At 38.9% G+C, this 25,484-nt stretch overlaps 2 protein-coding genes across 2 annotated transcripts in view; one reads left to right on the top strand and one right to left on the bottom strand.

Annotated features, from left to right (window-relative positions):
* Positions 1 to 14,137, bottom strand: part of IFT80 (intraflagellar transport 80) — a 29,864-nt gene extending 15,727 nt beyond the window's left edge. Inside the window, exons 1-6 of the mRNA XM_054282475.1 lie at positions 13,921 to 14,137; positions 10,422 to 10,532; positions 8,585 to 8,653; positions 4,954 to 5,063; positions 4,564 to 4,653; positions 1,821 to 1,958 (exon numbers count right to left, since the gene is read on the bottom strand). Of these exons, the coding sequence (XP_054138450.1) occupies positions 1,821 to 1,958; positions 4,564 to 4,653; positions 4,954 to 5,063; positions 8,585 to 8,653; positions 10,422 to 10,532; positions 13,921 to 14,068 (666 nt within the window). The 5' untranslated portion in view covers positions 14,069 to 14,137. The remainder of the gene's footprint in view (positions 1 to 1,820; positions 1,959 to 4,563; positions 4,654 to 4,953; positions 5,064 to 8,584; positions 8,654 to 10,421; positions 10,533 to 13,920) is intronic.
* A 4,244-nt stretch (positions 14,138 to 18,381) lies between these two features.
* Positions 18,382 to 25,484, top strand: part of SMC4 (structural maintenance of chromosomes 4) — a 29,154-nt gene continuing 22,051 nt past the window's right edge. The window contains exons 1-5 of the mRNA XM_054282943.1: positions 18,382 to 18,470; positions 19,067 to 19,262; positions 20,348 to 20,526; positions 21,057 to 21,248; positions 22,772 to 22,948. Coding sequence (XP_054138918.1) covers positions 19,103 to 19,262; positions 20,348 to 20,526; positions 21,057 to 21,248; positions 22,772 to 22,948 — 708 coding nt within the window. The 5' untranslated portion in view covers positions 18,382 to 18,470; positions 19,067 to 19,102. The remainder of the gene's footprint in view (positions 18,471 to 19,066; positions 19,263 to 20,347; positions 20,527 to 21,056; positions 21,249 to 22,771; positions 22,949 to 25,484) is intronic.

Raw genomic sequence — 25,484 nt, 5'->3', positions numbered from 1 at the left:
AAGGCCTTGGGAACACAACTTGCCTATAGGACAACCATAATAATTTATTTTATAGGTAAATACATAATTTCTTTTCATGATTTTTAATTGAAGAAACGCAATTAAAATATTAATATTAAATGTGTCACTTTGCTCTTTACCACGAAGCTGCCTGACATGCCAGGGAGGTAGGAAAAAATGAGAATAAAGAGCATTGAGTGCAAAATACACAGAGCAGCTGGCTGCAGCTCATCTGTGTTTAAGAGATGAGTAATAAACTCTTAATAAATAATAGACTCAGGTATAAAATAATAATAAAAAATAAATAATAAACTCTTAATAAACTCAGATAAAATAAACATTTTAAAAAAAATAAATAATAAAGTCTTAATAAACTCATGTATAAAATAATAGTACTAATACTACTAATAATATTAATAATAATACTAATACTAAGAATAATAATAATCATCATCATCACCATCATCATCATCTCAGGTAAAATAATCTTAATTTTCTACAAGAAATAAGCCTGTCTGCATTAAAATCCCCAATGACCAGTTCAGTATTAATTGCTGATTTAAACATTGCTTTTTAGCTTGCAGGAGTCTGAGCCAGATGTAACAGTAAATTCAATTATAGATCTGTAGATATCAAAATAAATCATTTTTAAATCAGCAAATTGACACTTTGCAAAAGAAAACTGCATTTAGTACTTTTCCTTCTAGATAACTGTAATTAAATTTTACTTATAAATTTGTAATTAAATTCTATTTATACACTGTCAGTGAAAATCAGTGAAATCAGAATCACTACAGAAGGTGAAGTAGGAAAATTCAGATTTATCCTTTTATCTTTTCTCAAATAATCTTTAATTTAAACCTTCTACCTTTTATACCATTATTACAACCTTGTAACCTATTATTATAACCTTATACCTTTAACCTCATACCTTTTCTCAAATAATCTTTAAAGGTTCCTCTTCATGAATTTAAAATATTTGAAATTCACATTTCAAATTCATGGTTTGACTGAACACACCCAAAACACCACAGCAATTTTCTTCCCAGAAAAAAGCAATAAACACAACAAGAAACCAGGACAACAAAAGTCCCAAAAAATCAAAGTTTGCTGCAAAAAATCTGAGTAAAAATGTTCAGGAAAGCCAAAGACAATGAGGACAATCTGTGCTCCCAGTGAAGGGAGGTGAAACTGCATTAAATTGATTTTAATTGGAGACAAAGCTGCAAAAAACCCTATAAAAATAATAATTCAGGGGTAAACCTTCAAGGGGAAAAGGGATTAAATAATAAAAGTGGTTATAGTACAATAAAATATAATAATAAATGGTTTTTACACTTCCTTTTCTATCAGGTTATTGTTATACACTCCTTTTTTTATGGTTAAAAATAGCAATTTGTGATTAGTTATGACCATAAGAGATGCTTGTGAACTCTGTGGTTTTCAGGTAAAAATTTCATGTCCCAAAAGGCAAAATATCATTAAAAATAAAATATTCTGGTCAGCAAAAATGTGCTGGCAATCACAAGCATTTTTGCTAATAAAACACCCACCTGTACACTGATATCCTGAGGAATATTTGCTGTATTATCAATAAATTTGGACAATTTCCAGAGTTTTACTGTGGAATTTTCTATTTTATTACATTTAATAATTTTTTTTGAGATATATAAAATAAATTTGCAGATATTTACTCGGGAAAATATTTTTAAATAATTAAAAAAATGAAAATAAAATATTAAAAACTTGAAAATATTTAAAATGTGTTTAATATATTTATTTTTTTATCTATCTAAAATAATGAGCAGAGTTGGACTCACCCCAGTTTTATCACAGAGCCGTAGAGTGTTGAAGGATCCCACAGCAAACAATTCTCCATCCAGAGCCCAGGCAATGGCAGTGATGGGATATTCATGGGGCTGGGAATTGTACAGGACACGGCCAAAACTGTCCCAGACCTGCAGCAAAATCCCAATTTCATCCCAATTTCCATCCATGGCACACTTTGGGTGCACTGGCATTATTCCAGAAAAATAAATCCCCCTCATGATTTAGTGGAATTGGAAAAACTGCAAAAATTACAGTTCATTTTTGGTTTATATATGCATTTTTTTTGTATTTTTGTTACTGAAGAAGTGTAATTTCCCCTCATGTTTTCAGGGGAACTTGAAAAAATCATCCGTATTATATGTGTATATATATATATTATATATACATATGTGTGTGTGTATGTGTAAAAATATATATATAAATAATATTGGTATTTATTATGTCTTGCTTTTGTCTTATATAGATATTTTTTGTATTGTTGTTGCTCCAGAAATGAAATTTCCCCTCATGTTTTCAGGGGAACTTGAAAAAATCATCCATATTATACGTGTGTATATATATATATAATATATTATATATACATACGTGTGTGTGTGTGTAAATATATATATATAAATAATATTGGTATTTAATATGTCTTGCCTTTGTTTTATATAGATACTTTTTGCATTTTTGTTGCTCCAGAAATGAAATTTCCCCTCATGTTTTCAGGGGAACTTGAAAAAATCATCCGTATTATACGTGTGTGTATATATATATATATATATAATATATTATATATACATACGTGTGTGAGTGTGTAAATATATATATATAAATAATATTGGTATTTAATATATCTTGCTTTTGTTTTATATAGATATTTTTTGCATTTTTGTTGCTCCAGAAATGAAATTTCCCCTCATGTTTTCAGGGGAACTTGAAAAAATCATCCGTATTATATGTGTGTATATATATATATATATATTATATATACATGTGTGTGTGTGTGTGCGTGTGTGTGTATGTGTAAAAAATGTATATATAAATAATATTGGTATTTAATATGTCTTGCTTTTGTCTTATATAGATATTTTTTGTATTGTTGTTGCTCCAGAAATGAAATTTCCCCTCATGTTTTCAGGGGAACTTGAAAAAATCATCCGTATTATACATGTGTATATATATATATATATATATATATATATATATATAATATATTATATATACATATGTGTGTATGTGTAAAAATATATATATATAAATAATATTGGTATTTAATATGTCTTGCTTTTGTTTTATATAGATATTTTTTGTATTGTTGTTACTCCAGAAATGTAATTTCCCCTCACGTTTTCAATGTAATTTGAAAAACCACTTGAATTATATATATATATATAAAGAGTATATATTTTAATATACATCCCCCTTTTGGTTTATATATATATATATTTTGTGTTTTTCCTATTCCAGAAACATAATTTTCCCTCATGTTTTAGTGTAATTTGAAAAATCACCTATATTACAGTTCAGTTTTGGTTTATATCTATTTTTGGTATTTTTCTTACTGCGGAGGTGTAATTTCCCCTCATGTTTCCAGTGTAACTTTAAAAATCACCTGTGATATATTGATATTATTCATATTAATAATATATGTATTTTAATATATATCTCACTTTTGTTTTATATATTTTTTTGTATTTTTATCATTTCAGAACTATAATTTTCCCTCATGATGAAGTGTAACTGGGAAAATCACCCATATAATACCTCATTCATATTTTATAAATACACTTCTTGTACTTTTATTATTCCAGAAGTATAATTTTCCCTCATGACATAGAAATTTTAGAAATAATTGCCCAAGTCAATTATGTGTAACTACAAATATAAATACAAATATAAATACAAATAAATATATATACAACACACATGTATATATAATTACTTAATGCAACAGACTTGCTTTTTGCCATGGTAAATGTCACACAATTCTGGGTAAAATATTCTATATAAAATATTTTGCACCCCTGAGTTTTATTTCCTGTAAATTGCTCCAAGTCTATAAAAGAACCTGCAAATTTCCAAATACAGAGATTTTTAAAATGGAAATCAATCCACAAAACAATGTAATAATTTACTGGATTTTTAAAATGTCTTAATTGTGTATTTTCTATCACAGCCATTACAGAATTAAATGACAGAACCAACACATGACACATTTAAAAATCAGTTTTTATTTAAGGGAAGATACTCAAAAGGTGCTTTGTATTTTGGATGCAGATTATATTACTATATTTCCTGCATCCAAATAATATATATTAATATATTTTAAAATATATTAATAGATTAATATAATAATATATATTTTATAATATATTATTTTTATTATAATATAATAAAATATATTTATTTTACTGAGGGATTCACTGTCCCTGTAGTAGAAAACAGCAGTTTTATCTCTTTTAATTTAATATGTCAGCTTTCATTAATTCAAATAATCACTTCTATATTGGTACATATTTTTCTTTTTGTTTCACCCCCATTTTAGCAATTTTTATTCTGCAGTATTTTAAAAAAAAATTGTAATTATATCTTACTACAGAGTGAGGTGTATTTATAAATAACACATTTTTTTCTTGAAAAGTGTGATTGATGATTTCTCATTTCATTTTGGGTTTCCAGGGTAAAATTCAGAAATTTCAGGATCTCTCATAAGTTTTTGGGCATGAGTTGAAGTGAAGCAGAGCTCACCTTGTACCTGCAATCCTCCCCTGCAGACAGGATCAGATCATTCACTGAATTCCAGTCAGTTTTCAAAATCAAACCATCGTGGGCTTTCCACTGAAAGGGAAAAAATCAATTCCACAATTCTGACAACTCCTATTTTCAATATTCATCACTCGGCGGACTTGATGATCTCGGAGGTTTTTTCCAATCTTAACAATTTTATGATTTTGCAGAAGAATAAATTAAATAAAGCCCGGACGAGGCAGAATCAAATCTGCATTAAAATCCTTCATCCAAAAATCCATTAAAATTTTTAATCCAAAAAATTCAAATTCAGCAAGAGAAAAGGGAAAGGCTGCTGTGTATTTATTTCTGGAAATAAATCTTATTAATGAATCAGATTTTGAATGGTACCTGCAGAACTTTGGCATTTGGCTGGAGGGGTTTAATAATCAGCTGCTGCCCTGAGGTGTAGAGAACTTTGTCAGAGTCAGGGGCCCAGGACACTGAGTACACTGGAGTTCCTGTGGGCAAGGAAAAAAATCTATTTTTAATAGATATATATGATACATAATAATAAAAATAAATAATATTGATGGTAAGGTACAACAGAGCATAATAAATAAAAGATAGAATTATATATAGAATATATATTATATAGAATATATATATAATATTATAATTATTTATACTATATAATTTATATGTAAATATATAAAAATATATGTATTATTTACATATATAAATATAATATATTTATATTATTTATTATATTTATAATATATATTATATATAATATATAATATATTATATATATGTATTATATATTATATTATATATTATATATATAAAATATAGAATATATATAAAATATATAAATACACATATTTAAGTACATAAAATATAATACATAATTCCTGCATAAAATATATTAATATTACATAAATATCTATGTAGATAACACTGTATTATATAAATGTACATTACACATTTCTCAAGCTTCTTTATCTACTGTCATTTACACATTACCAATTCCCAAAACTTTTACAAGTGAAAGGTTTCAAGTCCAGAAAACCAACAGGAAACAGCTGCATTCTGTATTTATATTCAGATAAACACACATTTTATTCACTGATTTATTCAGATTTTATCCTCTGATACAATTTTACTCCCAACTGTCACTCCAGAAATACAGAAAATCAAAATAATACTCACCAAGAGACATCAGAAAATCAATCTTTTCAGCCCAAATTATGAGACTGGACACAAAAATGGGTGGAAAAAGTTTTGTGTTGCACCCCAATCGTTCTTTTTTAGATTTTTGGGTACCAGAATTAACAGAGATTTTTGTTTTGCTGCACAAACATCCCATTCACAGTAACTTCCAAAATAAATGACAATAAATCCAAGTGGCCACAGGCTGGACAGATTTTTCCCAATTAACTGAAACTTTCTTAGACTGAAAGTCTCAGAATTTTGTATCTGGAATAAAGCTGACTGTTCCCTTTTAAAATCATGTTCCAGTTTTCAAATTAGATTTTTTGAAAAGAGAATAAAGCAAAAATTACACATGGAAAAACATCCAAGGAAAAAAGAAGAATTTTAAGAAGTCAGACTTGCCAACCATGCAAATATTTTCCATATTATTTGACAAGATTTGTCTCTGAAGAAAAATCAAAGGATTTTGCTACTTGATTCCTTGAAATAAAACTAAGAAAGTGAAGCAAAAAGCTTCTCCAAGTATTAAACTCAGTAACTGAATTAAAATTGTTCAAATAAACCATTTTTAATGCAACTTTATGGTAATAAAAAACCCCCAAAGGCTTAAAAATGCCCTTAGAGGGTAAAATTCTCAGTGGCAATTTTGGCATGTTAAATTCTATCTCTAAAAATGTCTCAGGAATATTTTGATGAGATTTAGATAATTAAGTGATTGAGCTGCCCTAAAATCATCCAGTACCTCCCCACCTCTCCCTGAGCAAAAAGCTGATTTATTATGGTGAAACTCCATTTGAGCTCCCAAATATTCACCCTCCAAACTGAGACCTGGTGCTGTTGCTCCTGAAGATTTCTGTATTTCATAGATTTTCTTTCAGGGAATTTTATTCCTTAAAAATCCAGAATTATTACGGCAGACTTTTTAAACTTGTCAACCCTCAGAGCAGACAAGTCCCAGAAACACAACATATATTAAATAAATGTGGCTCTGGCTCTTTTCCTCCTGGCAATTCCTGGTGAAAATGCCATAAATTCTGTCCCCAGCTGGAGCAGAAATTCTAAATAAACTCCTTTTTTTTTTTTTTTTGCCCTTTCCTAATGCTGATCTAACAATCAGAAGAGTTTTCTATTTAAACCAAATGTTTGCCTTTTTTATGATGGCTGAGGACTTAACCACAATTTCCAGGGCTTAACAGCAGGAGCTGAGTTAACTCATTTCCTCCTGCACTTAACAAGGGCTGCCTTGGGAAAATGCTGCCAACACCCTGCAAACCCAGAGGAGCAGCCCCACTGCAGCAGAAACAGGAATATTCTGGGGGAAAAGGAGAAAAAAAGGCAGAAAATTGGGATTTGAGGAAGGAAGGTCTGGTTTATCCCACAGCACACTTGGTAATTGCAAGAGTTTTGTGGGATTTGGGATTGTCACGGGAGGAGAAACATTCATTTAAATGATTTGAGATCTTGGGAGGGTGTTTCCAAAAGAATATTCCTAAAGAATAGAGGGATCAGGAATGAATTCCTCGCTGGGAGGGCTGGGTGGAATTCCCAGAGCAGCTGTGGCCGCCCCTGGATCCCTGGAAATGTCCCAGACAGGTTTGGGATGCAGGGATGGGATTCAAGGTCCTTCCACCCCAAAGCATTCCAGGATTTCACGAGAATCTTGTGGGATCCCTAAGAAATCCAAGGAAAAAAGGTTTCCTCATCCAAATGGATCAGTGGAAGCCCAAACCCAACATTTCAGTGTAAGGAGGAGGAGGAATAAAAGGAAGAATTTAAGGGAATTTAAGGAGGAATAAAGGCCAAAGACAGAACAGGCATGTGGATCATCACCCCAAAATCCAGCCTGAAAATTCATTTCCAACACAAAGAGTGGAATGGGGCAAAGGAATGTTGACAGTGGGGATTTTTTCAGTTGTCATTATAATAAAGGAAGGGAAAATGATTGGAAAATTCATTTGGTTGAACATGATGCACCCTTCCTGCAGAATCCTGCCCTGACCCAGGTATGGCCATGTTGGGACTGTGGGGCTCTGACTCTGAATTTAAAGATTTCAGGGCCTCACAGGATTTGAAGTTGAAAACACAAACACAAGGTGACAGTTACTCCATGGGGACTCAAGTGTGCCTTTGTACTGCACCAGAAACCTGCAGAAACCAATGAAAATTCATGTTTGAAACAACAGCATGGAATTTACCTGACATCCTTTTTCAAACCCTAAATAAGCAAAATAACGCATGAGAAACCTGACAACATAAACTGAGAAATGCTAAAGAATATGTGCTTTGGTTTGAATATTTTGTTTAAATTCTAGTTCAGTTGGTTTATCTTTTTACCTGACAAACATTGCACGAGCACAAGAACTTCCTTAAAAGAACTGCAATGCATTTTCTATTCAGTGCTGTGGTTAAAGTGCCTTCCCCAGGTTGAAAGCATTCAGATCATTTGTTTCAGACTGAGATAAGGGCCTGACATTTACCCCAAGCCCAGGTGCATGTGGTTTCTTCAAAAATGTCACAGGGTCACACAGGCTCCATCTATGAAGTCTGAAAAACAAAATTGAGCTGAGGATCTTCACTGCAATGGCCCCAAATCCTCAGCGTGGGATGAGACTGCTGCCTAAAAATATTGCAGCGCTTTGAGTCTGAAAAATGAAATACTTTTAAAAAAATCTTATTAAAATGCAACTCTGATTTATATTTAATTTTAATTAAGGCTTTAACAGCCTTGAAGAAACCATCCCTGCCATATTCAGGGTCTGTTATTTAAATACATTTCAGAAGAACCCAAATGAAGAAGTTCTGCTGGAGCTCTGAGCAAAGAACTCACCTTGCTGAGCCAAGGTGGATCTCAGCATTCCACTTTTAGACCAGATTTTCACTTGGCCATCTTCCCCAACTGCAAATGAGCACAGAAATCAGCAAATGCCATGCAATATTCACTCTAACAAATGCATTTGTGTTTGCTCAGGAAACACTGGAGTTAAAATAAACCCAGCTTTTCTTACAGGTGAATTCCTTTTGTTTAGTCTTCCAAATATGCAATAGGAAATACATGAAGGAAAAATATTTAAGATGTTTCTTTGGTTATTATCAAGAAATCCTCCTTTGCTGAAAATCCCCGAACTCTTTTCCGAAGCTGGTCCTAGCAAGGGAAAATCCACCATTATTTCAGCACCCCAAATTCTGTATTTCTGATTCCTTCCATGGCCCAGAGCTGCTCAGAGGAGTCTGAGAAGGCCCAGGGGAGCAGGAGCAGATTTGATGGATTCAACTGGAGATTTCACAGCTGATAAATGAAGATAACTCTGGATGGCTTCAACTTCCTACCATAACTGTGTGCTACCAAATAACTCCGTTTATTTACTGAAGAATTCATTGCTAAACACTCCACAGCACACTTAGGGCTGTTTTACAGCACACAATTCCTGGTGTGGTGTCATTTTTAAAATGCTTCAGTTTAGGCCTCCCAGATGCAATTAATGAGGAAGAAGAAATTAATGGATTCTTCCATTCAAATATAATTTATTTGCCACATTCCAGGTTTTTATATCTGGCCAATGTTGTTTTAAATGTTTTAAAAATGTTTTAAAAAAACCACTCAAAATTAAAAATCCTATTTGTGCACATTTGATGCTGTTGAAATACAACCATAAAAATATTTGAAGTGGTGCAGTAGCAATGATTTATTTAGTCTTCCTCCAAGCACAGCTGTGGTAGAAGAGGAGTTGATGTCCTCAGAATAAACTGGAAGTGGTGATGAATTCCCACACTCCCCAAAAAGTGTCAGTGTCATGCAGCCTCATAAAAAAAAAAATGGGATTCAAAAGACAATTTTGACTTTGTCTTTGGAGAAGTTCCTGAGGCAAAGCTGTCTTTAAAAAGAACAATATTTCCATCCCTCTGGGATTTCAGAGGAACAGGCCAGACAGAGTTCCTTGAAGCAGCATTTCAGAGTCCGGAAAATTATTATTTCCAAAATGAATTTTGGAAAAAATCCAGAATTATCTGCAGTTCCTGCGGTCAGAGGGATCAGCTGTGCTCCATCAGCAGGAGGCTGACACATAAAAACCCAGCAAGGAGCCCAGCACAGCAACTGCAGCAGCTCCCCCAAAACCCACACAGAATCTGGGACAAAAAACGCCAAAAGCAACTCATTGATAAAAGATTTGGGACAAAAAATGGTGCAGAAATGAAGAAATTGTGGGCTCACTCCTCTATCACTAATATAAACAGGCTGGAGGTGATAATTACTGATAATTAAGGAATAAAGCACAGGAATATTCAGGATCAATGAGCCTTTTAGCTAAAAAACCCCAAATGTGCAGGGATATAAATGCACCAACTTAGCAACTTCTTCTTGCAACAGACAGAAAAGAAAGAAATCAAATATTCTCCTTTCTGAAGTTCAGAACAGCCACAAAACCATCTGAGCACTCTGATATTAAAACATTTACTTTCAAGTAATTGGATGATTTAAATGAAAAAGAGAAATATTTTTACTACATCTATTAATTAAAATGGACAACACTAAGCTAAAATACATTAATTAAACTGTGCAAAATGAGCTCCTAGTAAAAAGGTGATAACTTCTGTGATAAATAAGACAAAAAAAGCAGATTGTTATTTAAGTTTTCAAAGCACTTTATTAATTTAGGAATGCTCACCTGTAACCAGGGCTGTTCCCTCATAATTCCACCTTCCTGCAAGGACAGCTCCACAATGGGCTTCCACACTTTTCTCCACTCTTCCTAGCTTGGAAATCAAGTGAAATTTCCCTAAAAAAAAAAAAAAAAGTTAATAGAATTTACAGAATTATGTAATTATTATTACAGAATAATGTAATTATTATTACATTATTAATTACATTCTATATTATTACAGCAGTGCTGTAATAATATTACCTTCTGTGGAAAGCACACAGACAAACCAAGAAAGCAACAACACAAAGAGAACTTCCAGTTGTTTTTCAGAGCTCAAATCAGAATTATTCTGCTCCCATGCTGGAGCTGGGGTGGAATTCCACAGCAGCCAACCCCAAAGTTTGTAATGACTTCAACAGAAGGATCAGGAAGTTTTTCTTCCCAAATAAGGGATGCTGCTTAAACCCAGGAAGATCAAATTTAAACTGGAGCAAAGAGCAGACAATGGAGAGCCTGGAAAAATAAGCAGCCCAGTAATTGAAATTAAGTACTTTAAAATCAAATTATTTTTAGTATTATTTGATCTAAGCTGCCAGACTGAACCACAGCAAGGGAGCTCCTGAGTGACCAGAACTTTTGGCACAATCACCCAGCCAAATCTCTGCCAGTGCAAGATTTCCAGGGAAAAGACTTCTAACACTGATAAAAAACTCTGGTTTGGATAAATCAGTTTATGTGAACAGTTTATTATGGAATCCCAGGCTGGTTTGGGTTGGGAGGGACCTGAAATCCCAAAGGGCAGGGACACCTTTCACAGCCCAGGCTGCTCCAAGGCCCCTGCAACACTTCCAAGGTGTTCATTTAATGCATTCCACTCTTCTGTAATCATAAAATAGAATTTATCTCATGGATGTATCACTTATTGTATAAAACACCTCTCAGGTATGAGATTTTCATGTTTCATGTGAAAGCAAGAGCTGGATTTAGAGGAATTCAATGTTAATTCCTCCAAGTCAATTGCCAAAATGGCTTTTTCTGCTTTTACATTAAAAACAACTTTTATTTTCTGAGAAATGTATATTTTATTTTCTGCACCTTTTCCCATGCAGTGTCTTTGCTCCACCTGCATCCAGGACCTTTTTCACTGGAGAATCCTTAAACCAAATCCCAGGAGCAGGAATATTCCCATATTCCCAATCTCCCAGGAGCAGGAATATTCCCATGCCATCACCTCCAGGACTGGCATGAACAGGGTGAGCTCTTCAGAGCCATCACTTTTTTCAGGATATAAATTTTATATATTGATTTTACATATTGAAACAGCTCCCAGTGATCCATGCAGAACCCCTGAATATTTCTGTGAGCAATTCCTCTGCTCATAACAAATGAAATTCCAGTGGAAGCTCAAGCAGCTGGGAAGGAACTGAAGGATTTGGTGAAGTCAGAATATCAGGAAAAAGGGCAATGTCAAAGTATCAGATAAAATCCTGTTTTCCAGGGAAAACTCCACTTTTTTCCCAATCTTTTCCATCCTCTCCCACTCCACAAGCTCCTACATCTCTCACAAGGCCCCTTCCAAAGAGGGAAACAGAGGAAATTGTAGCTGAGCAGGGCAGAACATGGTTACATGTAAAAGCAGGATCAACTTTCCAGAATTCCTCTGGAAAAAATGTGATCATCACTTAAAACTGTATCCTAATCCTTCTGCAGAACAGGGGAGATCAAGTTTTCAGGGACAGCAGCTTTAATTCTGCAACTTCTTGGCTTTTCCAGCAGGGGAATTCACAATTGCTGCCAGCCAAAAGCTTTTTCCATGGCATTCCCAGGGGGAGGTTTCTCCATTTCCATGGATTTCTGTTCTACTGAGGCAACAGAGACTTTCAAATTACAACTGATTACACAAAAAAAGAGAAAATTTTAGCCAAATGCCTGGTGTAGGTGGTAGGGATTCAGCTCAATCTCTGGTCCTTTATTTTTATTAAGTACTGAAGACAGAACTGTCCTCAACCTGAAAATGACTCCCCAGTTTTGCAGGAATTTCCAGTGGGAGACTCCCAGCCTATCCAAACACCGAATATAAAACATGGATGTTTTGTCCATTAACTTCCATGGACTCTTAAATGCTGACCTAATATAAAATTGTCAAGAAAAATTGAAAAAAAAAAAAGGCAAATCACTTATGATCTGTCCTTAATCTGAAGGTTAAAGCCAAAAATACTCTTCATTTTTGTTAAAAAATAGCAACAGGACCAATGTCAGTAGGAAATAAAAGAACAATATCCCCCAAGAGAGGCATTTCAGAAGAAAACCCAAGGGATCTAAATTTACATTTGCTCTGATTTCAAACATCTGCAGTTCAACTAGGAATTGTAAAGACATTATGCTGCTTTTCCCTTGGATTCAGCAAGTTTGCAGCAATCCTTATCACACAGGGGACTTGGCTGCTGCAGGAAAACTGCAGGAGTAAGCTGGGGCAGGAAAACTCGTGCAGGAAGAAAAATCTGGCTGGGGGTAAAATCCTTTTGGGGAGAAGGGGAATAAAACCTCCAAGGGTAAAATCCTTTTGGGGAGAAGGGGAATAAAAACCCCAAGGGTAAAATCCTTTTGGAGAGAAGGGGAATAAAAACCCCAAGGGTAAAATCCTTTTGGGGAGAAGGGGAATAAAAACCCTAAGGGTAAAATCCTTTTGGGGAGAAGGGGAATAAAACCTCCAAGGGAAAAATCCTTTTGGGGAGAAGGGGAATAAAAACCCTAAGGGTAAAATCCTTTTGGGGAGAAGGGGAATAAAACCTCCAAGGGTAAAATCCTTTTGGGGAGAAGGGGAATAAAAACCCTAAGGGTAAAATCCTTTTGGGGAGAAGGGGAATAAAACCTCCAAGGGAAAAATCCTTTTGGGGAAAAGGGGAATAAAACCTCCAAGGGTAAAATCCTTTTGGGGAGAAGGGGAATAAAACCTCCAAGGGAAAAATCCTTTTGGGGAGAAGGGGAAAAATCCCAAGCAATCCTCAAAGCTTCTTGCTCCTCAAATAATGCCTTGTATTTGATTGACATGAGCACTCAAGGGTACGAAACAGTAAGTATTATATATATATAATGTATTAATGTAATATATATTTTTTTATATATATATACACATATATATACATATATATGTATATATATGTATATGTGTATATATATACATATATATGTATTATATATATAATGTATTAATGTAATATAATAAAGTATTTTATATATAATGTATTAATGTAATATATATATTTATATATATATACATGCACATATATATGTATATATATGTATATATATACATATATATGTATTATATATATATAATGTATTAATGTTATATAATAAAGTATTATATATATATAAAAATATATAAGTATATATATAATATATATATAAAGTATTATATATATATAATGAAATTAAAAAATCATAATTTTTTAAAATATTTATATTTTTAAAATTTATGATTTTTAAATTTCATTATTAGAAATATTTTCAGTTGCCTTACCATCAGAGCTGGTGAGAACAAAGCTCTCAGCCTGGGATTGCTTCTTGCCACCGATGCCTCTGGGAAACCAGTGCAGGTCCAAGGGATAAACCTCATCTGGCAGCTTCAGCACCCGCGTGGTCTCGCTGGTCACTGGGTTCCATTTCATCACCTGGTGGTCATCGCTGCAGGAGAACAGCTCATCAGCTGTGGTCCAGCCCACACAGCTCACCAAGTCCTTATGTGTCCCTCAGTTAAGGAACCTGAAAAGTTTAATCACTAAAAATAATCCAATACCCCATCTCGACTCTCCAGAACATAATGGACAATACAGAAAGTTTATTTTTATAAGATTGCATGGAACGCTTAAAACTAAAAATAAAATCTTCATTTTTTTGCTCTTATGTGCCAAGAAGAGCTTGGTAAAACTTCAGTCCAGTGAAGCAAATTTTCATGTCATAAAATGAAAATATTTCATAAAAATTAAATTCTTATAATGATGTGAAGTTATGGAAACATGGCCAAAATGTTGGGTTAGTGAAGGGTCTTAGTGCAAAATAAAATGTAAAACATCCAACTATCATTCAAAAGTGTTGGTTTATTTACACCACATCATAGGTAAGTGTTCAGTGTCTCTTAAAACATTGTCCTTAACGGCTGCAGTCAATGACAAGGGGAACAAAGGAAAAACAGGAAAAAAAGCCATCTGCAATTTACAAATATTTTACTGAAATTTCAACAACAAAAAAATATTTTCTGGAAGAGTCTATTCAGAATGAACGTGATGTTCCATGCTTTTTTTCTGTGGCAAAGGATATGTTTTGGCTCCTTTAAAAGGGAAGTCTTCAGTCTCATCTCAGTTGTTCAGATGGAGCATTAAAACCATGTGTTATAACTGCAATAAAAGAAAATAAATACATATATAAGTATGGATAATGAACATAATATATATGCATACACAAGCAGCCAAAATTCAAGAGGAAGACACTAACACTAAAATGAAAAGTTCTGAATATTACATCACTACTGGGGAAAAATAAGCACCAAGAAATACCTGAGTTTAAAGAGAATTCCGTTTCCACATTATCCAACTGAATATGGACAACTTGAAGAAGAAATAATGCTGTGAACAGTGATTCCTTAAGGTTGGAAAAGACCTTTAAGAACAAGCCTGAAACATCAGAGTTCGGAGCACTGGAGATCCCCTGCGCTGACACACAGCCAGGAGGGCAAAACCTGGTATTTTCCTTTCCAAGCCCAGAACTTTATTATCATTTTAAAGCATTTTAATGGCTCTGTATGTGCTGCTGAAAGGCTGAACGCCCACCTGGGCCATCACCAGGTACATCCATGACTGCCAGCCCACGTATTCCCTCCGTCCCGAGGAATCCAGCAGGAGTTTTAGGAGAGATGTGGCAATAAGCAGGAATTCTAAGCAGGAATTCTAGGCAGGAATTCTAAGCAGGAATTCTGGGGGCTCGGAGAAGCCAAAGCGCCTGACGCCTCCTGCCTTTCCCACCCGGAGCTGCTGGCCCGGAGATGAGGATCGGGAACGGCGGAGCAGAGCGGGATGGGGGCAGCGCAGGGAAGGAACGCCAGAGGGAAGGAAAACCAGCGGGCGGGATGGGGAAGGGATGGGGGCAGAGCAGGAAAGGGAAGGAACGCCACAGCACGATGGGGGAATGCCGAGAAGGAAAAGCAGCCGGCGGAACGCGGGGCACGGAGAAGGAGACACCAAACCCTCGGGGCAGCCTCGGCCAGCACCGCCCGCGCCAACACCCGCTGTTCCCCCCGTTTGCAGCTTTCCAAGAAGCAATCATCCAACCCCTCCTGAGGGTCGGGGCTCCCCCGCCCTGCCCTCAGCTGTCCCCCGGAGCTCTCCCGCCCCCCCATCCGCCCGTCCCACGCCCAGACGGGGGTCACGGCTCCCGACCCTGTCGCCCACCGCGGCGGTGACTCAGCCGAGGGGAGGGGGCCGGCGGCCGCCGCCTCCCCAGCGCGCCTTTACCTGCGCGGGCAGCGGGAGGCAGCGGCAGAGCGGCGGCCGGAGCCCGCTCCCGGCGGAGCCCGCTCCCGGGGGAACCCGGGGCGATCCCGCCGACAGCTCCCGGGATGATCCCGCTCCCGGCGGATCCCGGGATGATCCCGCCTGCCGCTCCCGGCGGATCTCGATCCCGGGATGATCCCGCCTGCCGCTCCCCGCCGATCCCGGGATGATCCCGCAGGCTGCTCCTCGCCGATCCCGGGATGATCCCGCCTCCCCGTCCCGCTCCCGTCGCCTCAGGAGCGGCGGCTCCCGCTCCCCCCGCCGCCAAGCGCCGCCGTCGCTATGGCGACTTCTCGCGAGACCGCATCCTCTTCATCCTCCTCCTCCGCCACCTCACGGCTCCCCCCCGGCCCCCCCAAGGTGCCACGGTGCCGCCCGTTAATTAATTAAAGCCGCTTCAAAATCGCCGCGCTCTCACCATTTTTAAATTTTTTTTTCACTAGTAAAATTTTTTTTAAATATTTTTTTATTAATTTTAAACCACCGCGTGTCGCCCAGCAACCAAACGCCGCCCACTGACCTACTTCTAAAATTAAAATTAACCCTTCTCTCCGCCGGCACGGCCGCCAGGCTGTGTTACCTCGCCGCCCTCACCCCCGAATGTCTCCCGCCTCCCCGTGTCTGCCCAGAAAATGCCGCTCCCGGCGGATTTCTGGGCGCTTTCCCCTCCCTGCTGTAACGAACACAAGATGGCGGGCGGGGGCGGCGGTGCCGTTCAAACCCGCGGGCCCGGCCCCTCCCGTCCCAGCCTGCCCCGCGCTTTTCTAACGAATTTCGGTTCGAGTTCGCCGTTTCGGCGCCATTTTCGACTGTGGAAGCGGCCGAGCTTCTACAGCAGCCGGAGTTGCCCGCGCTGCCGCCGCCTCGCCGGGGCACGGAGTCGCCGGGACGAGCAGGTACGAGCTCGGCGGGAGGAAGCGATGGCGGTTCGCCTCAGGGCGGTGGGGTGGGGGGGCTTCGCGGCGGAGGAGGTGCCCTCAGGGGGCTGCCCCGGGCAGGGGGTGCTGAGGGGACGGTGCTAATGGCGAAAACAGAAATGCTGGGAGAATTGAGGGGAGACAAGGGATGCTGAGGTGGAGATTAGGATTTTTGAGGGGAAGTTGCTAAGGGGGAGACAAGTGGTGTTGAAGGGAAGGTGCTGAGGAGGACACAGGAGGCGCTGAGGCAGAAGGCGGGAGGTGCCGAGGGGATGGCAGGAGGTGCTGGGGGATCGGCGGGTTCTGCCCCGCGCCTCATTTCCCCACTTCCCCCCGGCCCGGAGGGAGCAGGAGCGGCGGCAGCGCCTCTCTCTCCCCGGCCGGGCTGCCCCGCTGAGGGTCCCCCTGAGGGCTCCGGGCCCGGCGGCTCCGTCCCGGCTGCTGTCGGCTCAGGGCTCTGAGGAGCGGCTCCCCGAGGGGCTGTGCGGCCCAAGGGCTCCGCCGTGCCCTGAGGGAGCCCCGCGGACCGGAGGACGGGGAAGTTCAGGGACGCGTTTGGGTAGCGGAGAGACCCGACTTTAATCTGCTTAGAGAGGGACCCTTCTATCCCCGGCTCTGCCTGCTGCTTTGATGCTTGAAGGGTGAGAGAAAAACCTCAAGAAAGCTCTTAATGATTCGTTTAAAAGAGCTGGACTCGATGATCCCCGTGGGTCTTTTCCAACTCGGAATATTCTGGGATTGTGTGACTTGCAAAGAGCGTGACAAGGGTGCAGTCTGGCTCCTTGTGCTTTGAAAAAGCCCCAGATTTGTCACTGACAGGGCTTGTCGCTATCGCATTTAATGGGCTGTTCATAAGGAAGCTTTTCTGTCCGTCCCCGGCGCTTTTTTCGCCGTCCCCGTGAGGAAAGCGGCGCTTTCGGTAAAAGCAGAGATGCTTTTACCGAACACCTTCGAGCTGGCTCGGGGGAGGGGCTGGGCACGAATTTGTTAAATTTGTTAGAGACGATGTGGCAGCTGATTTATCGCGATTTAGAAGCTGAGGTCAAGTAGTTCGGCTTGTTCATTCTGCTGAAGTGTCCGAGCGGGGGGGAAGGGTTGGGAAGGTAAATAGGTCTATATTGCACAATTCTGTTGGAGTGGAGCAGTTTGGGGAAAAAAAAAATAAATAAATGTGCTTTGAGAGGCTGTAATTGTCCGCGACAGCCATTGCGGAACAGTTCCGAACGGGGGCATGGACTGAAATTGCCTGAAAATGAGTTCTGTCTCTCATTTCCCCCCTCCCCCATTGTCCCAAACGAAGGACTCTCATGAGAGTGTGGGCTGGGGGTAGGTCTGAAAACGTCAAATGATTGGCACCAATTGTAAGATGACTTTCTAACCACGTCAGTTTTTTATCTTGTGAGAAGTAAACTTTCTCATGTCTGTTTTTCTGCGAACTCACTTCGCCACTTGCTGCGATTTCAAGTCTTTGGGGAGAATTTTGCTCCTTTTCTTCTCATCGGGTGCTTTCTGCTCACCCGTTTGGGGAGCTGTGCTCGAGTGCCAGCTGATGGCTTTTGTAATGCTCGTCCTTGCTCAGATCACTTTAACATCCCGCCTAGATGAAGGTATTTCGTTTTTGCTTTCTCTCTGAAATGCTGGATGCTGGCAGGAGGGGTTGTGTTGTGTTTTGCGAGTAGAGTGTGTCGATTTAAATAATTTTAAGAGTCAAATCTTCACTATAATCACGCAGGGCTTTTGTTTCTCTATCTGTTTATCAATCTCTCTATAGCCATACAAATATTTCGCAGGGATTATTGAAAGTAAAACGAGTGTAAGGTCTGAAATATAACGAGTTCTTGCAGGAGAGCAGGGACATGTGGCTCCTGGGCTTGTTATTCAATGTGTCTTTAACCCTTTTGCCCCCAGCACCAGGGTGGCTCTCAGGGAGCAGTCACTGCCCTAACATGTCCCCACGAGCTGGCAGCAGGTAGATCATGCTGTTAAAACAGATCAGACTCAGCCCCTCGATTTGGGGGTGATGTATCTTAAAATATATCATTATGAAGCTAACCTCGATATTTTGTTTCAAATTTGGATTTTTGTCTTCTAACTGCCTCCAGTGTTAAGTTTCTAAATGAGTCGAGCATCTGGGCAGAGGTGTAGGTGAATTCCTGGGCTGCAGCTCGGGGCTGAGATCACGGGGTTCTCTTGTTTGTGTTAGCAAAGGAGATAGAGCCCTTCAGTTTGATTGCTCGGAATGGAAGGGGAGCAGCCAGCAGGGACCGTGCCAGGCAAGAGCACCAAAAGCTCCACTGCAGCCCGTGGGAAGGGCAGGGAGCCCCTGGAGGAGTCCTCCACGGCCATGGAAGTGGAGCACGAAGGCACCAGGGAGCCTGATGGCAGAGAGCCTCCCCAAGGTAGGTCCGGGCTGCCTGGCGTGCTGCTCACCGAGCCTCCTCAGCAGCAACCTGGATTTCCAAACCCTTCCAGGAGGGATTTGCTCTGTTCCCTTCTGCAAAGCAGCACTGAAACCCCAGGCAATTTAAAAGTGCTCCTAAAATGGTCAAACTCGCTCGCAAAGAGTTAAAGGGTTTGGCCCAGCACAAGTGCAAAAGCAATTTGGAGCCTTTCTCTAATAAAGCCCATTTCGGAGCTCTGATCTGGAACATTGGACTGAAGGTTGTGGTACAACAGCAGGGTTTTTCAAATTTATAGGCAGCCAATGGTATGGGATTTCTTGGAATGGAATAAATGTCAAGTTTATTTACTTAACTCTTAAAATGATTTGACTTTCTTTTTCATGAAGCAGTGTGTTTTCTTGAGTTCCTTGAGTTGAACTTTCGCAGAAAAAAATCTGCAAAACCAGCAGCTGTGTAACTTTTTAGGGAGTCAGATGTGCAGTTGTTCAAGGCAGGTATTTGACAAATACACGGAAATTGGTGGCAGAATCTGCTGCTCGTTGGAAGGAGCAGCGCCGGTGCCTGGGGAAAAGCTTCTCTGCTGATATCCAGGGGGCCAGTTTGTTTTCGTAACAAACTTCCTGTCTCTGCAGAGCAGCCGTGCTGTCATTGCAGCTTTCAGAGCCTCTCAGAGATCCCCAAATCCTGCACAGTGACTCTGAAATGTGGCTTTGCACTTATTCATTGAAAGGCTTTGCCTGCTTCACATTTGCAGATTTATTGTGATGGTTGGAGCTGCTGGAATTGCAGGGGGCCTGTTAAAGTGTGTTGGAATAAGAATTGCATAATGAAAGAACAAACCCAGCGATGGGACATCTTAAGTAGCTCTTAAAAAACATTTTGTTTGTGGAAAGAAGAATTTTAATTCCACTCAGCTCATATTAATAACTACAGGCCAAAATGTAGCTTGGTTCAGACAGAAATGATGTTTGCTTTTTTCGGTTCAACATTTTAAAAGGTGTCAAATCACTGAGAGCTCACAATTGGTTTTTTTTGTTGTTTTTTTTTTTTTTTATCTTTCTGTTTGTTTGGATGGGTTTTAGCAGGCTCAGATGAGGTGGTGGATAATCGAAGTTTAGAAGAGATTTTGGGTAGCATCCCTCCTCCCCCACCTCCAGCAATGACCAGTGAACCTGGTGCTCCTCGCCTCATGATCACTCATATTGTAAACCAGAACTTCAAATCCTATGCAGGGGAGAAAATTCTGGGACCTTTTCACAAGGTATCTTTCTTTTTCCTTAAGTAGTTTGGAACTGAAGGTAAGACTTCACTGGGTGGTATTATTCCTTCCTGCTTTTTCTTCATCTAAGCTGACCTCAAAATAACTGAAAAAATATTTAAGGCTTAGAAATATTTTGATAGCAATATTCTAAATTAAATAGAGAAAACAGTCAAGTGCAGCTTTGCAATGCTGTGCAATTTTCATTTGTCAGCACAGCTTAGAACAGCTCTCTTTTCTCTTGATTTCGTTTGCTGGAGAACTTTGAGGGCCGTGTTTGAAGCAAGAGAATATTTTTTTGTGCCCACAAGAGACTTACGTGGCTGAGCATGAAACTTTGCAAAGTGCAGGGCTTTGGGTTGAGCAGAGCAGCTGGGAAAGCTGAGCTGAGCTCTGGGGCTTTTATTCACTTTTACCTTGGCAGCCAAAGCTCAGCTCGCAGACGCTGCACGAGGAATGGTTGTGCTGGGCTGGGTGAGGGCTGTGGGCAGCGCTGCTTTCCCCCTGGAGATCACCTTCCCCTCTCTGTGCAGCGTTTCTCGTGCATCATCGGCCCCAACGGCAGCGGCAAATCCAACATCATCGACTCCCTGCTCTTTGTCTTCGGCTACCGAGCCCAAAAAATCCGCTCCAAAAAGCTCTCGGTGCTGATCCACAGCTCTGATGAGCACAAGGACATCCCCAGCTGCTCTGTGCAAGTTCACTTCCAGAAGATCACTGACAAGGTAGGTGTGAGCCCAGCTTGGTGCCCTCAAGGAGCTGAAAAACTTGGAATATTTGCTTATTTTCGTTGGAGCTGGGGAAAACTTCATAGCGTGATTAGTTTACCTTGGGGATATAAACCATCAGTGTTAATTAACTTGAAAAATCCTCTGTTGAGTAGTGCAGCTCTTAAAACCTTTGTAAGGATTCTTTAAAACCTTTGTAAGGATTCTTTAAAACCTTTGTAAGGATTCTTTAATTTGCTGCAGGACTAATACGTGGTGGATTTCTGTTTGAAAACAATTTAGCAATTTTTAATCATCATTTTTAGAAGAACTCGTTTTAATTTGTAATCTTGTTTACCTCAAGTAAATAAATTCATTTCTGCACTTAAAAGAATTCATGGAAGTATTATAATTTATAAGTCTTTATTTGTACATATTAGATATTCTTAAATATACAATACAAATATATGCATTAAGAAATAAAACCTATTTAAGAAACTTTTCAAACCAATTAGAAATTATTTTAAGTTATATAACTTTAGAAAAATATATAATGAATCTGAAACTTATTTACACTTTATGTACTGCAGACATGCCTGTAATTTTATAACAGATTTTTCAGCAAAAATTCTGGAGCCCACATTTTACCACTACAATTTTTTGAAGCTGATATTTTGTTTGAACGAAATAGAAAGTGTTGGCAAATTAAAAAATATTTCTTTTGCTTGCTGCTTTGTGTATTGATAAAAACTTTAGCGTTTTTTTGTTGATTTATTGCAATTGTTGTACAAAAAAATTTTCTCCTAATTTAAATTTCTTTTTTGTGCACACATTCAAACTTTTTAATTTAGGGTCAACCAAAAAAGGGGGAAGTGTACATTGACATTCCAAAAATGGTGTAAATAAAGTGGAGCATTTACAGCCTTTTTTAGGAACTGTTTGAAAAGACACTTTTTTTTTTTTTCTTTTTCTGTTTATAATAGCCAGATTTAAAAATTTAAATAGATGAATTTTTTAAAAAAATTTTTTTGACTTTGTGTGGACATCCAGAAGCTGAGTTTGATTTAAAACCAGAGAACAATTTGAGAGCTCTTGGGGGTTAATTTGGGTGAATTTGAACTTCTTGAAGCAGCAGCTTTCTTTTGCCTGCTGCTCTGGAGGTCAATGGAAGCTCTCCTTTGAAGCTCTGATGTCCCATTTGTCACATCTTCAGTGTTTGGTTTTTTCTCTGGTGCAGTTTCTGCTCTGGAGGAGCTGGGAGTGCTCAGAGCTCTGCAGTCCCCAGGGCAGCCTGGCCATGCTCAGGGCAAAGGCACCACAGAAACACAATTTTGGGCACTTTTTGTCCATTCTCAAAGGAGTTTTTGTTGTTTTTCTCTCTTTTTTGGAGAGATGCAATTTTAAGACAGCTCCCGCTTGGTACAACTCAGAGTCCATGATAAAAACATCTCATGATGAAACTTACCTGGTTAATTGTGAAATAGGAGGTAAATTCCCATGGACAGTAATTGTTTCTCTGGCTTTGTGTTTCCTCAAAGCAGGAAGGAGACGATTACGAAGTCATTCCTGACAGCAAATTCTGGGTCTCTAGAACTGCCTACAGAGACAATTCCTCCACCTACTGCATCAATGGCAAGAAAAAGACATTCAGAGATGTTGGTGTGCTTCTCAGGAGCCATGGCATCGACCTGGACCACAACAGGTTCTTGATTTTACAGGTTGGTGTGTGAGTAACACCCATTGCAAAGTTCTATTTCCAGGTCAAACTGTAAAAAATGAAGAAATGAAAAGCTGCCTTGAAGTGCTGTAGCAGCACATCATGGTTTGCATGCTCTGCTCAGGGTGCAGATCATGATGTGCTGCTGCAGGAATGGAAGGCTCAGAGCTCTGGGGGTCCCTGTCCCTTTTCCAGGAGGGAATTCTGGGTTTGCCTGCAGGACTCGTGCTCGCCCCGCCCTAGCAGCACGTAAATATTGGAGTGTCACCAAAGCCAACCCCAATATTGCTGTGCTGCTGCAGTGGGGCAGAGCCTCAGCACCCACTGGGGGCAACTCTGAGCTGCATCAGTGCTGACTGAAATCTGGATTGTTTAATTGTTCATTAATTGCTGTCTGCTGCTCTCACAGACATGGAGTTACTGAGAAATCGGTGGGAAATGAATTGTGTAAAATAAGTGCAACAAACATCCCCTGAATTGTGTTTAATTGAAATCTGGATTGTTTAATTGTTCATCTGCTGCTCTCACAGACAGGGATTTAGTGAGAAATCAGTGGGAAATGAATTGTGCATCAAATAAGTGCAACAAACATCCCCTGAATTGTGTTTAATTGAAATCTGAATTAATTGTTCATCTGCTGCTCTCACAGACAGGGATTTACTGAGAAATCAGTGGGAAATGAATTGTGTAAAATAAGTGCAACAAACATCCCCTGAATTGTGTTTAATTGAAATCTGGATTGTTTAATTGTTCATCTGCTGCTCTCACAGACATGGAGTTACTGAGAAATCAGTGGGAAATGAATTGTGTAAAATAAGTGCAACAAACATCCCCTGAATTGTGTTTAATTGAAATCTGTTCATCTGCTGCTCTCACAGACATGGATTTACTGAGAAATCAGTGCAACAAACACCCCCTGAATTGTGTTTGTTTTTACACTTGTTTACCAGCTCCAGAAATAGTTTTAACCAGTGTTTATAACCAATTACAGTTCACAGCCCATACTGTAGAATTAATCACAATTTGTCAATATAATATCATTTATATTCATCTTTGACCTTCAGATCCTGAGGCTTGCTTGCATCTGTCTGCTGTTTTAAAGTCAGGCTGAAGGGAACTACTTGATTTTTTTTTCCCTAGTTTTTAAATAATGAGAATTTTACTATGTGCCAGCCAATTAAAATGTAAATTAAGCTACAAATATTTAAATATTAATTATATTCAATAACTATTTCTGTAATTACTAATAAGTCCCAAATCTACTCTGGCCTAGAAATTTGTGATCAGTGGGAGCTTCCCAAGGTCTGAAATGTTTAACAGAGTTTATTTTAGGCTGGGTTCTGTCAAAGGAGCTTCCAGTTCCCCTCTAAAAAACCAAAATATTTCAAGAACTTGTAGCTGGGTGGCTGTGCTTGCTTCACTTCCTCCAGGCCTTCTGTGCAGTCCTTGTGCACAGCTACACCCACAACAAGGGCATCTCTCTGTTTGCCAGTTCATTCTTTCCTCCAGCACTTCATTCCTGCATTTTCTGCTTCAGGATGGGGCAAAAAACACCTCCAAGAAAACAACTTGCAGTAAATACAGTAAATACATCTTTTTTATTTTTTAATAGTTGTTTTACAATCTCATTTTGCCAGAATTTCCAGAAGGGAGAAATGTGAAGTGCAGGATGAAGCAGGGTGGGAGTGCTGGGCCTGACCCCAAAGCTCAGTGAGAGAACCCTGGGAGCAGCTGGAAGAGAATATTGACAGCTTCATTTATTTTAGATTTTTTCCCCAAAATGGGATTTGTTTTCTTCTCCCACAAATTATTTCAATGAGGGCAGCATCCCTTTTTTCATAGAAACTGGAATTTCAGGCTTTCCACCCTGCAAAGGGAAATAAGGGAAGTAGAGCAAATATTAACCATAAAGCAGAGCTTTCCCACCAGAATTTTCATATTTCATCACACCAGGCTTTGTCTCAGAGGCTGCACTGAGATTTTCTGCCTTTTTTAGCCTTCCTGACAGGGCAGGCCCTTTCTCTTTGCCTTTTTAAAGTGAAATCCACTGATCTGGCTGTCCAGAATTCACCATTTCCACTTGGGAAATGTGGCAATACTTTCCACAGAATGACAGCACAACTTCAACCCCCAAATCCTAAAATTTATGGTTAGAAGGAAATAAAATCATCTAAGGCTGTGGGTTGTTATCACAAGGATTGCATTTTTCCTCCTAATGTTTTTCAAATAATTTAAAATTGAAGGGGTAAGTAACAGGTTTATTTGGCTTTTACTTTTAGTTTTGCTGCTAAAAAAAAAAGTTTAATTAAACTAAATTTAACCAGGTATTTATAATTTAAAATAAATTATAAATCTCTGATTTTTGACTGTAGCAATAGGGTGTAATTAAAATATTTCATTTGTACTCTGGATTTTGGGGGAAATATTAATGCAGGGTTCTCAGTGCTGCCTTGGGGGTGTGACAGAACATTTGCTGTCAGCACTACAGAAAATGTTGTAGCAGAACATGTCCTACATGTAGTACCAACACCTTCAGA

Source organism: Melozone crissalis, unplaced genomic scaffold (assembly GCF_028551555.1).
Source record: "Melozone crissalis strain CALT ecotype California unplaced genomic scaffold, PUWL_Pcris_2 ptg000034l_1, whole genome shotgun sequence".
NCBI classification, from domain to species: Eukaryota; Metazoa; Chordata; class Aves; order Passeriformes; family Passerellidae; genus Melozone; species Melozone crissalis.
Note: the sequence above shows the minus strand (reverse complement) of the source record. Positions and strands in the feature narration are given on the sequence as shown.